The 14,195-nt window shown below is 42.7% G+C and overlaps 1 protein-coding gene across 1 annotated transcript in view; it reads left to right on the top strand.

Moving 5' to 3' along the window:
* Positions 1–14,195, top strand: part of pou6f2 (POU class 6 homeobox 2) — a gene marked incomplete at its 3' end in the record, with an annotated part of 73,541 nt that overhangs the window by 47,001 nt on the left and 12,345 nt on the right. Inside the window, exon 6 of the mRNA XM_083935746.1 lies at positions 9,391–9,528. Within this exon, the coding sequence (XP_083791872.1) occupies positions 9,391–9,528 (138 nt within the window). The remainder of the gene's footprint in view (positions 1–9,390; positions 9,529–14,195) is intronic.

The following is a 14,195-nucleotide window of genomic DNA, read 5'->3' as shown; positions in this document are numbered from 1 at the left end:
CGCTGGATTTTGCTGGAAGTTGATTGATTAGAGCTGCGGGTTTTCTCCACGCCCGGAGAGCTCAGGGATTTGACGGGGTAAAGGCGCTCGCCAAGTCTGTTACACCGGAATTGATCTTAATTAGATCTGAAAGACCTGCCACAGCAGAATGGTCGCAGCGATTAAAATGAAAAACAGGAGAAATTACTGATCAAATTAATCATAATGTCGGGCTACAGCTGTAGGTCTGGTGTAATTTGCCACTCCAGTGAGTTACATCAGCCCAGGCAGGGAGAGGCGAGGCAGTACATACTGATCCGTGGCAGCGGGAAGCTTAGGCCAGCCTATCAATTCTCTTATTCCAGTTCGTATGCCCCAGACCCTCCTGACCCTGCTGCGCCATCCAGTGGAGCTCCAACATTTCTCTTTCTCCATGCCTCTGATGTAATTAGTCTCTTTTTATTACCTTTTTTTGCCAAATCGTTCTACATGTATTTTTCCATAAAGAAATAGCATCTTCAACACTGCTGAGCTGTCCCTCTGCCTGCTGTCTTGTCACTGGCATGTTGTGCGTTGGGTAATAGCCTCTGACTTTGGTCCAGTGTCTGGCTGGCTGGTTTTTCGGGGGGCCTGGCGGAGATGGAGGCGTCCTGTCTTCCTCCTCCGTCAGACTCCTGCCGTCTGCATGTGTGCCTGTCTCCACTCCCCTTCACAGTCGTCTCCTTGATCGCTGTCAGAGCCTCACACTGGGCCTGTCCACTCTCCATCCGCACACTCATAGGGGTAATTACAGCCTAGGGGCCTGCCTCCTATCCCTGTGCTCCACAATTTACCACCAAAGCGTCCACAGACATCTCTCTTCTTCCCCACTGCACCCCGACATCACAGGACCGCAGGGCCTCAGACCCACAAGTGCTGCAATTACCTGAGACTCTCCTCTATCCTTTTCTCTCTCTCTTCTTACTCTCTTCCACTCGCTCTCCTCTCCCCACTGCTCCCCTCTCTACCCATTGGCTCCCTCTATATTCCCTTGCAATCAGCCTTCATTAAAAGCCTCTGGTGAAAACCCATCGTCACCAAGGTCAGCGGCTGCCAACCACAACGGCCTTTCAGAGGCCTGGCTGTCTGCACTCTCCATCTCTCCTCACCTCCTTGCCATTCTCTCCTCTTCCTCCCCCTCCTCCCATTCGCTCCACCATCCTCCTCAAGTCTCGGGCCCATCTCTGCTGCTTTTGTCTCCAGCTGAGGCTCCTTCAGACACTCATGTCACTGCTTTTCCGCTGCAATGCACTTTTACTTATGTCAACCGCTGTTAAAATCACCACTGTCCAATTTGCTCCAAATGTGTCTTTTTTATGGGCAGTGGGCGTCTCTCCCATTTTATTAACAAGTGTACTAAATGAGCCATGCACATCGATTAATTGATTTTCCAGATCAGCTCCACGTCTATTCAATTTAGCGAAACGGACCGCCATTATTCCACAGGGTATTAAATCAAAATTAAAATGACATGCTCAGATGTGGACCCAATGGCTCATACTGTGGCTTGTCGATGAAACTGCCAATGCTTAAGTCGAGGAAAGAGTCCATTACCTATCGAACGTCTCATAACTCAACTGTGGTGTCTGTGGTGTGCAGATGTGTTTAAACCTATTTCCTGTAGTAAACAACAGTGAAACACATTTTGAATGCTTGTGAAAACCAAATAAAAAGTCAAAAACATAATTAATGTTTGTTTAGTAAAAGAAAGCTCCATATCTAATGATGTGTGTGTTTTTTTTTTACTTATTTTCATTAACTTTGACTTTTTTGAAGGCAAGAAATACACATTAAATACATTGATTTAGTTTTTGTCCAAGCCTCAAAAAGAGCTTTCGGATCATCATATTGGGGGATAATTTGTCAGTAAACATAATTAATCAGGTAATTAAATGTATTGTTGGGCATCTGGATTCAAAGGCTTGGTATAGTTATATTCTTACATTTACATTTATCTTCAGGTGAAGTTGCAAAAAATCACATCAGTACAGTTAAACTGTAAGAATTCCCACATCTGACCATTTTCCACGATAACCTTTTTTTAAATCACGATTGTCTACTAAAACTTTTAAATATGTTTGATTGGTATGTGTTGCCAGACTGCTGCTAGTTTTAGCTGTGTGGTTCAGAGCATGAACAGGCCCTCAGCTCTCCAGCAGCTCAGCCTAGCCTCTTATTAATGCACAGGAGATCCGGCTCTTAAGAAGGCAGAAAATTGCCTTACATAACAAGCGCTCCACAATTTAGAAATACAAATGTGCACTGTTGACTGAAGCAGAAAATAAGACTGTTGCCCATCAACAGAACCACATTTCATATGAATAATTATAAAGCATGGGAGCTAGATGAGGAAAACAACCTGACCATGACAGCTCTACTACTTTTATTTACTTCAAATGAGGGATTAGGCAGGGAGGAAATCTACAGACTTAAGGACCCACGATGAGCCCTGAATTTATAAATAGGTAGGAACTTGAATTTATCATATTTCAGATGGATCATTTGGAAAAATGTTAAAACTCTTTCACTTTTAAAATTACACCTACAAGCTGCCGTGCACTTACTTTTTAGCTTTTCTGATTTTGTTGGGTTTTCAGACCTCTCCTCAGTTGATATTTTCTTCACTTTTTAAAAGTATTCGATTCTTCTCTACGTGGCCCCGCTCCTTTCGTGGTGGTCAGAGGGCTTCCAGCTCTGACACCCAGCAGAAAGGCACAGCTCCCTGATCAGCCCACATGCACATTGGGGGCAACACGCATTAGACGCCCACAGGGGAGCCTTCAGATGGAGCGCCGATCCAGGGCTCACCTAACAGTGGATAAGGAATAGGGTTTCTTTAATTATGAGGCAGGGCTATGACATTGACTTCCCCCCTTCCTCCTCCAGCAGGCTCCCAGACACTGTCTAAGTGCTCCGCTCCGCTGAGGAGGCCAGTCCCCCCGCGGGGCGCGATTCCACTGCCTGTAATTTCTGATGCCCATTAGTGACCGCAAACAGAGCACCAGTTCACACAAGGAATACAGCCGTGCAGCGCCGCCACACTGTAAAAAGACCCTCCTAATGCAATGTTATTGCATTATGCCCTCCTCATAGACCAAGTCAAAAGTCCCATTTGTGGTCCCTGCAGAATATTATTAGAAATTCTTCTCCTCAGTGTTTTCAGTGGTGGTTTGCGGAGACTAGATTTGTTATATACTGTATTTCACAATGTATAGTGGGCTTTGTAAATTGAAATTCCTCTAAACTGCACTCTGCTGCCCTGAACTCTGTGAGGAGCATTTTGGTTTTTATCATATACTTTTTTTCCAGTGGGGGATTTTAAGCCCTTTTTCATTATGGGAATGTGCAATTGATGGTTTTGTAAATATACTCAACTAGAATGCAACAGTGCATTTTCTTAAGGCAACTCCTCAAAGAGTTGAGCCTCAGAAGTCAAAACTCAAGTAATCAATACAAAAGCGGCTGTAAATGTCATCAATTCATCTCTCCACTTATGCTGATTTAGCTATTGCCGACGGTTGTGTATATTTTGGCGAAAAAGAGAGAGAGACAGTGAAGCGTAGAGACAGAGGAAGGGGAGGCAGATTTATTGATCAAGGGTGACCACATCTTAGCCACAGAGCCCCTCTCTCGTGATTAATCTTAGGGCTTAGAGTTGGCCAATGACACATGACAGGCCTCCCCCTCAAACTCCTCCATTTCTCTTCATTACTGGCCTTATTTTTGGACACCACAGTGGAGAGTAATCATTTACCTTTATTGTGTTTATAAAGCTGCGGCAAGGATGACCCTTCCTATATTGAATTGAGGACATCAAAAGATCACTGGACATTGATTAGAAGGATATTAAAGTCATTCAAATGCTATATTTATATGTCAAACAACAGCAGAGTGAAAACAGAAGCCATTTTCCAACTTAATGAAAACAAATGGGATTTATTTGTTGCAATGGAAATAGAACCTCAAATGAAGAAATATATTCTATTAAGTATTTAATAATTGCGGTAACAGTCATTCAAAGGCTTTGGAGAGTCTTCAATAACATAACAAAATATGGTGTTTGTAATTTCTTCACAGTCTGAACTCCTAACTTTAATGATTTTATTTTTCATTTTCTCCCTGCAACACGGAAATGTAGCCATGTATCCACTTAATAGCCATAGCAGCAGTGGGTTCACGGCAACACCAGTTTAACGCTGATGTGATTTCCAACCCAACGCTAGTGTGATACAGAAATAACTGCACCAGATATGTCACATCATGAGCTGAAATGGTCAGCACTTTCCTCCAGGTACTTAATCACCAAGTAGTTTCAAATTGAATACATCTTGAAACAGCTAAATATTATAGATCATTCCTCAGGAAGAGAAATAGTGTAAGAGGAATGTAGTATAACTTATATTCTTACTCGCAATGTCCCCTAACCAGAGGAAATACACTGCTGCTGTGATTGATGACAAAGAACCCACTCTGAACCTCTGAGCCTCACAATTATCAACAAATGGGCTAGAGCAGATTTTATGTAATGATTAAAGCTGCTGTTAATTTCACATGAGGGTAATGAGTGGGGAGATTGACGGCCACTGTCCGACACTCCATCATCCCTTTATAGTTAGTTTAAACGTTTTCACGACTCTTTTCCTCCTTCATTTGCATTTTGCCTCATTAGATATGGCCATTTCTGAGGCTGCCTGCGATATCCATTTCCTGGAGTTAATGCATTTTATTTGATCAGCCAAACCTCCTCCGTTAACTAGCTGTCATTCTGGCGGTCCGTATGACATCACTCCATTAGCACCCGCCATGCCACCTCAGCCACCTCCTCATCCTCCTGCGCTACCACCAGCATCCCTCCACTGCTTTAAGCAATTACAATGTCCGACCGTCTCCGGATGCAGCCTTATTGTGCTTTCCCCGGGTGTTACCTGCCCCAGTTGTTCTATCCGTCTTTCACTTCCCAATATTTTTCCCTGAGAAGGGCTCTTTTTTGGGGTATGTTTTTTCACAACGGCTGGAGCAGAGGCACAGTGGTGAGCAATAGCCGGGGCTCGGAGGACTCAGAGTGCACGACCGCAGCGCGAGGCCCCGCTAACCAAGGGACCAGAGGTGTTTTGGAGGGCCTAATGGCATTTTGATGTTCATAAGCACAGCGGATGTAAGGGAGGGGAGACAGGGAGGTCGGGGGAGAGGCTGTTTTAGGGGGAGGAGGAGGAGAGTCAGCAGAGGACTGTCAGCGAAAGACTAGCAGAGTCCTGACAGACAGAGAACGTGTTTTCTCATGTCACAGCTGATTACATTCACTCCGAAGTGGGAAAAGAGCAGGGAGAAGACAGAGATGTGGGGTCGGGATGAACAAGGGAAACTTCCTTTTTTTTTCAGAGATAAAGGACATTCTTCTCAAAAACAATAGTGCTGTTGACTGTTAATTTACAATGTTTGGCCCACCTTTTGGCTGAGTAGTAGTGAGTAGAGCATGAAGACTTTGGCAAGTCTTACATTTTCCCAAACATACTTTGACTTTTTACTTTCTAGACAAAAGTTTACAGATAGCTCCTTTCATTGTCAATTAAAAATATTACTAACCATTATTGCTAAACCATTGTCTGTGGTCTTATATTCTCTTTCAGTTTTCTCTGATATATTAGATAAATGTTTGATTCTGTTGGTGAATCATAGATGAGCAGAAAATACGTTTTACACATCGCTGAAGCCCGAGCAAATCTGCCTGCTGGTGTCTGCACCACTTTGTCCATTTATCTTTGCGCCTTTTTTTGTCCTGTGCAGGCCCCTGAAAAAAAAAAAAAAGCAATTAAGTTTAAAATGGCCACATGAAAAGAGCAAAACCAAGAATAAACTCAAGTTAGTTTGTGTCAGACAATTTTGGTTTCCAGAGGTCTCTCCACGGTTTACGGGGACGCTGTTTTTCCCTCTATTCCTGAGATTACACGGGTTGCTGCACCAGGTGACCCTCATGGTCAAACAGGCGACGGAGAGCCTGGCGGTGTTTAGATTCCCTCCCCTTCTCACCGTCCAGAGAAGAGATGCTTTTTTTAAACAATTTGCAGGCTTTTTTTTGTCCTTTTCAGAGACTCTTATTTTCTGTTTGCTGATCCCTGTGTGGCCCTTTTATATTTGGCTTTATTAAACTGTGACAGTGCGGAGATTGATAGCAGTTGTGGTGACTTAAAGGTGAAGATAATGTCACATTATATAATTGAGGCTTGAGAGGTTTTGCTGCTACACAAAATGAGAATTTGAAACTGAAATGTTTCTACATCTCTAAACTCATTTTACCTTTAACAAGGGCACTGGCTTTGATTTATTTTTGTTATCCCAACACTGACCAGAGTGGTCTGTGCCGCTGAAAATCCTTTTGACGCCCCTTTTTTCATGGGGAATGAAAAGAATGAAACACAATGGTTAACATGCAGGCTCTGCAAACTGGAAGATCGCTGTTTATCTCCTCCAACACATGCAATCAGTACAAATGCTAGGCCAGGTCTGTCATTTTGTGCCTCCCGCCGTGGTGTTGAGAGGAGTCACCGTGGCGGAAAATCACCTGTTTAGGTGTTGAACACAGACTCGCCTCCTTATTCCTGGCTCTCCCTCCAACTGCTATCCATATTACCTAGTTCCAGGAAGATGCAGCAATAAAGCCTGCTCTCTTTTCACCTAGATTTAGCAGAATAACATAGCAGCTGAAAGAGCTATCATCGAATGAAATACAATGATAATGCTTCAAAGAAATCTGAAAGCATCTCCAACAACCTATCACTCACACAGTGACACCACAAACAGCAGGTTTTTCAGAGAGACCCTGGGTGTGTTCGCTTGAGCAGATCACATTATCTGTGTTGATCTGTAGCCTCTTTTTTAACTCTGTTCAACTGGCCATGTTAGCTTTTCTCTGTGTCACAACACCCATTATACTGTGTTTTTCACCAACATGGCTTAAAGACTCCCCTTAACCACACTTACAGTAAGAAGGTATTTTATATTCAAAAAACATAAACTACCACCACCAGTAGATACTCCATGCTGATTATCAGTTCAACACTTACTGTCTCAAGGAATCTCCTCCTCTGTCTGTCACTGTATTTTGAGATAGTGGTATTCATTTTGCTTAGACGTGTTGGTGTGTAATCCTGATAACTATTTAAAAAACAAAAACCTCTTGAGATGTTTCAGCTTTGTTGTGTTCTTGCCTTCGCCTTTATTCTTAAAGCTTTTCAAAACAAAAGTATCAATTCACATTCAAATGGAGAAAAGGTCTCTTCCTACAAAATGTTGCTTTTGTCATCTTTCATAAATACAAAAAAAATCTAAAAACATTTTTGGTTATTGAAAAAAAATAAAACCATTTGTAAATTTCTCAAAATATTTAAGTTATATGGATGACAAATCGTCACATAATTATTAAGAATAGTTTTCATAATGGATATATATCATGATACGGCAAATATTTGCATAATTACATAAAAAAAAGTTCTACAGAACCATAAGTTCGTAAGATCATACTAAGCATGCTAGAAGTTGATACACTTTACTGTTGCTTTATCTCCCAGGCTTAATAACACGTATTGTTCCATGCTATATTGCAAAGACAGTGCACTGTATATTGTAGTTAAATGAATCAGACTTCTACATGAATTAAAATAAGCAAAAAGAACAGTTTGATTAAGAAGATGCTTCGGTGCAGAGGATTATTTTACAAGATACAATAGTAAACTCTTTTGTCTTAGTTAGTATCTACTCCAATGTATTCCAGAACACCAAATACTGTTTTTGGAAGATCAAACTTAAGCTTATGCTATTAGAAATGACATGTTTTGGGTGTGTGCCATATGCCTGTGTTTTCCACCGTTGATCTCTGATTTTCATGAACATATATCATATATTGCAGTTTAGAGCATCCAGATCAACAGCATATGATCCCAGAGGTAGTACATATAGGCTGGGGAACTCACTAAGTGTTCCAGCTTGCCTGAGGTTCTGTTATTTTGTTAGTTTTGCATGTAAAGTCAGAATCAGGTTTTAGCTGTTCGTATATTTTAGACGTCAAGATTTCCGAAGGACGACCACTGGACACATAAAAGACAATCTTGCGATTATCGAGGAAAAACTGGATGACTTTCAGACGAGGGGAGGCAATATCAATCACGGCCAATTTGAGGCCACCTACATGAAATATGATTTCATAAGACAAATGCAGTGTCATTCTTAATGTGCTTAACCTTTACTGTCAATGAAAAAGTATTGATCGCTCTGTGGCATTTTTTCATCATTTGATTTCAGAAAGTGTAATAATATATGGTGGTGGGGTACGATAAAAGATGAATGGCAACTGAATGATTTCAGAAAGCTGAATTCCCTGCAGAGTACGGAGAGAGTGGAAACACTGATGCTTCCGGGGGAAAGAATCTCTTACAGCAAACTGTATTTTACATGAAAGTAATAATATATCAAGCACATGCAATACTTTATCTTAGACCTCTTATATAATCCCAGCTTTTAATTTCAGCAGTTTTTTCTGAATATGTTTCCAACCAGTATAAGCAGCAGCGTGCAGGCAGCCTGCTTCTCGCCAGTGTTTCTATTATTTCTCTATTCTGTTGAGTAATTGGGAGGTCTCCTATCTCGTCTTGGTCTTTGATCTACTTACTCAACCTAATAAGACTTTGCTCTGCTGCACTACAACCAAATCAGCAGTGCATTTTCAGTCCCCTAATAAGTGGTTAGCTTGATTTATATGGGTAATCTTGGCGATGTGGCGGAGCTCTACAACCTGTCCCTGATGCAAGGGGCCTCTTTTCACAACCACAGGCCAGACCAGATGAGTCCATTACATCAGGGGTAAAGATGGTCATTTTAACCCTCCTCTTGTGCTGCTAGAGCATTATGAAGCAGGAGGAATGCTTAGTCGAAGCGTATTGAAGCGTTGGCGATACAGTGATGCATGGCCACGCTGCCCGGCTCTATTGTGAAAGCAGGAGGCTGTTGGGCTGTTGCTGCGGGCGGAGAGACTCGCCTCGGCCCGTGGGGAGCCCTGGGGGCCAGAGGAAGCACTTAGAGTGGTAAAATGGCCACTTATTCACAACCACCCTCCCGTTCTCATTGCTCCTCCCTATCCTCGAGCCTCCCACTGGGTTCGGGAGCAAAGACCTCTGGGAACTGTATGATGGACTGTATAGCCCTCTCTACTGGACTATATAGGCCTCACTGCAGTTAGCCTTTTGTGGCCTCTGCAACAATGAAGCCCCCCCACACTGAGCCCTCCTGAACCTGCCTTTGTTACGTGTTAGTCTTGTAAACATCTGCATGAGTGACACAGACAGATGCCGTTTTGATGAATGATTTCTTTGCCCTCAGCAGCTGAATCCACTGGCCAGCCAGGCGGCGGTAGCGGCAGCAGCAGCCATGGGATCCATCGCCGGTTCTCAGGTGTTTGGCAACACCCTGTCAAACCTGCAAGGAGCAAGCGGACAACTGGTCACTAACGCACAAGGACAGGTGAGTGCTGTGCGGTGGACGCTAAAAAAAACTTTCTGATATATCTGTTACAGATACAGCTTATTAAACAGTACAGTTTACTAGGTAACAGATCTGTAAGAGATGTTGCTGGACCATCTATCATGTACGAATGTGCAGCTCCAAATAAAACATTTGTATAGTATTTCTGATCTCTGCTCATAGATTTCTAGTGGTGAGTCTGTGTGTTGTCTTGAAGCAGTTTGTCTACACTCTAGTAGTCACCCCACCATATATTAAGCTTTTTGGGAATAAACAAAGCCCTTCTTTCTCTTATCCGCATGCGCCTGTCGCAGTAAAATGCTGACCTTGTCATATTTACAGGGTGGCTGCAGAATGGTTCCATCAGTAGCCAGAGGCTTGAACGATGATGCTTGTCATTGTGGGACCCTATCTAATGAATCATCTTATCGCAGGTGCACACAGCAAATATTAAAGGAAAATTGTATGGACAATGTGCCCTTTCGTGCCACTCTGTGTTATTTACCTTAACCCCGGTTTTATCTTTTAACACTTGCACTCTCTTTAGTGTACACTTAACACAAACATGGTACAGTAGCAGCAGATAGCATTTATCAGCACTAAAAGTAGCAGAAACAGTGGATTTTTAATTGTTAAAATTGACATTTAGCCTACTGGAACTAAATTTCAGTAGCACCAGTGTGACCATGCCTCATTGTCTACAGTAAAGCGTTGTCTGTGTGCAAGACGCTTGATGCTAAACGTTGCTAATGAGACAGTATGGACTTCCCTGGCTCATAAGGTGCCTGGAGCACTGGGGACAGATCACTGTGGATATGGACTTGATGGGATGCTCTGTGCTTTTGTAGTGTCTTGGCGGCTGACAGTCCCTGACATAATCAGGTCACAGAGACGGTCAAAGCCGTGGGCTACAGCCTTTGCTCCCCACCTCATTATTCCACAGCATTATTCAGACAGAGGGCTCTGAAACATGCACTACCATATCAGAAGGTCCCACCGACCCCCACCCCCCACCCCCCCAACACTGAGGAGATTATACAGGCTAATGCATACCTCAAACAAGGCTGGAGGTCCACCAAACACACCGAGAACTTGTGTCAGCATGGAAAAGCTACAAAACAGCAGGCAGTGTAGCAGCTTTTTATCCAATTTTGCTTTGTATTTAAAATAACTGCTTTTATCCATTCAGGGGAGTGGAATCGGAATTTAGAGAACTACCTTTATGGGTAAAAAGTCATCTCTCTTTGAATTTAAAACATGGTATACTGTCTTTGACCTCTTAATTACCTCTACAACTCTGTCAAAAGACCTTTTCATAAGCGAGAGCACTGGGGACCTTGAAAAGTGCCAGGCTTGATGGACGTTTGCAGTTCAATATGTTTTTAAACCTTAATTATATTGGCCCCAGCCACTTTATTCTCCAAGGAGAATCAATGAGGCTCTTTTATCCTCACTGCCTCTACAACAGTGGTTAAGGCTGTGGATAAAAGCCAGAATATTTTTAAGTCGCAATCGCTCCTGATTTCTTTATTTTCCTTTGTGAATCTGTGGCATTTTTGTGAACCTCTTCTATCCACTGCAAATTTTCACTTTGCCTGCAGCTTTAATATGGCAGTAAAACTGTGTTGGGAAATGAGGATATTAAGGGCTGTTTCATGGAGCGTCCCGCAAGTCCTGAAAGGTATAGACACCACTGAAATGGTTTGTGTGTGTGCGGCAAATCCCAGTTTGATAATCTAGCTGTCAGGCCATCCATCCCCTTTACTCCCAGCCTCTGAGGGTTTTGGCCCCTAAGGGTGGATGGTGCTGGCATTAATGCAGAGAACAACAGGTAAGGAACACATGCACAGTTAACCCGCAATGCAAGTGTGCCCTTTGTATTGATGGAAGCTTCCAGCCCTTAGATCAAGTGCAACCACAGTGTAAACTGTTATTGCCTTTGTAATTGTAAATCAACTGTAGGGATGCAACTATTGATTATTTTCAGTATCAATTCTGTCGATGCCCAACAAGATCCTAGATTGCTTGTTTTGTTCGACCAACACTCCACAAACCAAATATATTAAATTAACAATGATTATAAAACACAGAAATAAGCAAACTCTTGCATTTGAGGCATTATTGTTGGATTGATAAACAGCTAATCATTGCTTGTTTGCATTTCTTGTTGTATGTTTAAGAAAATCAAACAAAATGCTGTTAAATTAAAAGAAAATACCAGTCACCCCAACCAAGAAAGGTCTTCTGCCCAGTGCACGAAACTCTTAGCCTTTGATTTGCTCTGAGTGTTAGCTTTTTTTGGACTTGCGTGTTGACACGAGTCCAAACTTCCCAAAACATTTTCCCTCTCGGGTCTCAATTCACCGCATGAACAGTGGAGGAGAGAAAATGGGCAGAGATATTGCCTGGCGACCATGGCTAAAGACACAGATTGCCCTGGCTGGAGAGATGAGATGACATTTCTGTGGAAACAAGAGCAGCATAATCTTAATGAGTTCTGCTGGGTGGGGAGAGGCAAGTTACTCACATGCCATACGAAGTGGAGCGAGTGGGCAAACACAGGGAGCCAAGTAAAGGAGAACAAACTGAAAGATAACTGAGTAGAGGGCCTTAGCAGTGAATGAGAGAAGGTCCTGAAAGCTGCTTATTCATGGAGTGGTGGTGCGATGAAATTGCATCTTAAGAAATGGAAATGATTGCATTTCTCCATAAAATGTGGTCTTTTTGTTCAGAAAGTGAAGTTCCTGCTGGTTGATTTGGAGAACTGCAGCTTTGGAAGCACACATTCACCAACTGTGAAACCCTCTTCAGTGTAACTTTACTGGGGAACATAATCAGTAAAAACATGAGGAATGTAAAGCAAGACACTGTCAACACTAAAATGAATGAAAATTGTAACTTTGCATTTGCTGCTGTCACTCACTTTAGTCTCAGAAGAATAGAGTTAGTTTGAGATTTACACATTATAGAAGTGTTACATAAGGTTGAACTTCATTAAAGAGTGGGAAATGAGGAAATACCAAAATAACACTTATTGTCAGGACTGTCACAAGTTTGATTTTAAATCTAAAATCAATCGAAATGAGCTTTCTATTTGAAATATAGAAATCCAAAGCATTGTTGACGATTCCCCCATTTTAAGTAAATTATTTTAGTTTAACCATTTGGCTAAGATATGGCAGTTATATCACACTTGATACCATGTAGCCTACCTTTTTAAAGAAGAATTTGAAAATGTAATTGACAGTTGGGGCATAAAATCAATGATCTGTTGATCTATATGAATCAAGACTTGATAGTCTAACGACGGCATAGCCACCAGAAAGTCGTGACACCACTACTTATTTTAGTTTGGAGAATATACTGTAACGTAAACGTGTTGCCAAACGGCCAAATACAACAGTGTTAAAAGATGAACTTTGCCTCAATATAAGGTAAAGTTAAAAAAAATGGTTCTTGATTTAGATCTGGACATCTCTGGTAAAAGAATAAGTAAACCTGAGAAACTAAACCTTAAACTATAAACTCAAGAATACTTTTACAGTATAAATGAGGGCCATGCTCTGTAAACCTCAACATGAATTTATTCAATACTTCCCATTAGGAAAGTGTATAATAAAGTCCCTTCTGTCTATAAATTCAAACAGTTGACTACTCTAAGAAACTCCCTTCTAGCCCCAGAAGAGCTGTGAAACACTGCCATGAAACATCTGCCTGAGAGTTAGATAGAGAAGCATTGCATGGTGGGACAGGGACCAGAGCGTAGCTGCCAGTTGCCTGCTCTTTTATTATGCTTATAGAACAACCACTTAGTCCAATGACGATGAATAATTGAGCGGAACAAGTTCCCTGCCACAGTGGCATGCAAAGCGGGATCAGTGGGACTCCGGAGACATGAGCGTCAGGCAGGGCAATAAAATATGCTAAGTGGCAGGAGAGCATTACAGCGAATTTGTAAAGCCGGCGCGGAGAGAGAGATAAATTATCTCTCCCCTAATGCGAAGCAACGTAAGCAAATGAGCCGTGGCAGGGATGAATTACAGATTGTCGGTCCACCTTTCTCTCACTGATCCCTCCCTATTATGTCAAAGTGACTGGGGGAGAGAGGAGGAGGGAGCGCTGAAACACATCAGCAGTGGCGGCGATGGAGACTAGGGAGCCACACGAGGCTGGGCTTATGCTATGTAGTTTTGTGTTGAGGTGTAGAAGCTCGTGCTAAAATATAAATTTACAGAAGTTAGATTTTTTTTTTTTGCAAAACCCGCTCTTTGCCCAGCTGCCAAATAACAGAATTTGGACCGATGGACGTCTCATCCGTGTTGAGCTGCTCTCTGGTGTAATGAGGCTTGGTGGAGGAGCGATGTCAGCAGGGGGACGGGGCGACGGCTGCTCAGAACCAGTCCCCAGATGACATTAACCTTCATCATGGTGAAGAGGCGCTAAGTCCCCCCTAAAGCGCTACTCTCGGCCACACTCTGGCAGCTCTGAGAGCTAAAACGCTGCAGTGACACTCTGCCGCCCCCTTTGATCTGCCCTTCCTGATTACAGCCACAGAGGAGAGGAAAGCATGTGCTGGAGGGGGGTGGAGGAGGGGTGAAGTACCCCTGGGACCCTGAGAGTCGAATTAGAAACACAGGGTCCTGTCTCACTCTCTGATGCTCCCCTTT

Source organism: Echiichthys vipera (genome assembly GCF_963691815.1).
Source record: "Echiichthys vipera genome assembly, chromosome: 21".
NCBI classification, from domain to species: domain Eukaryota; kingdom Metazoa; phylum Chordata; class Actinopteri; order Perciformes; family Trachinidae; genus Echiichthys; species Echiichthys vipera.
Note: the sequence above shows the minus strand (reverse complement) of the source record. Positions and strands in the feature narration are given on the sequence as shown.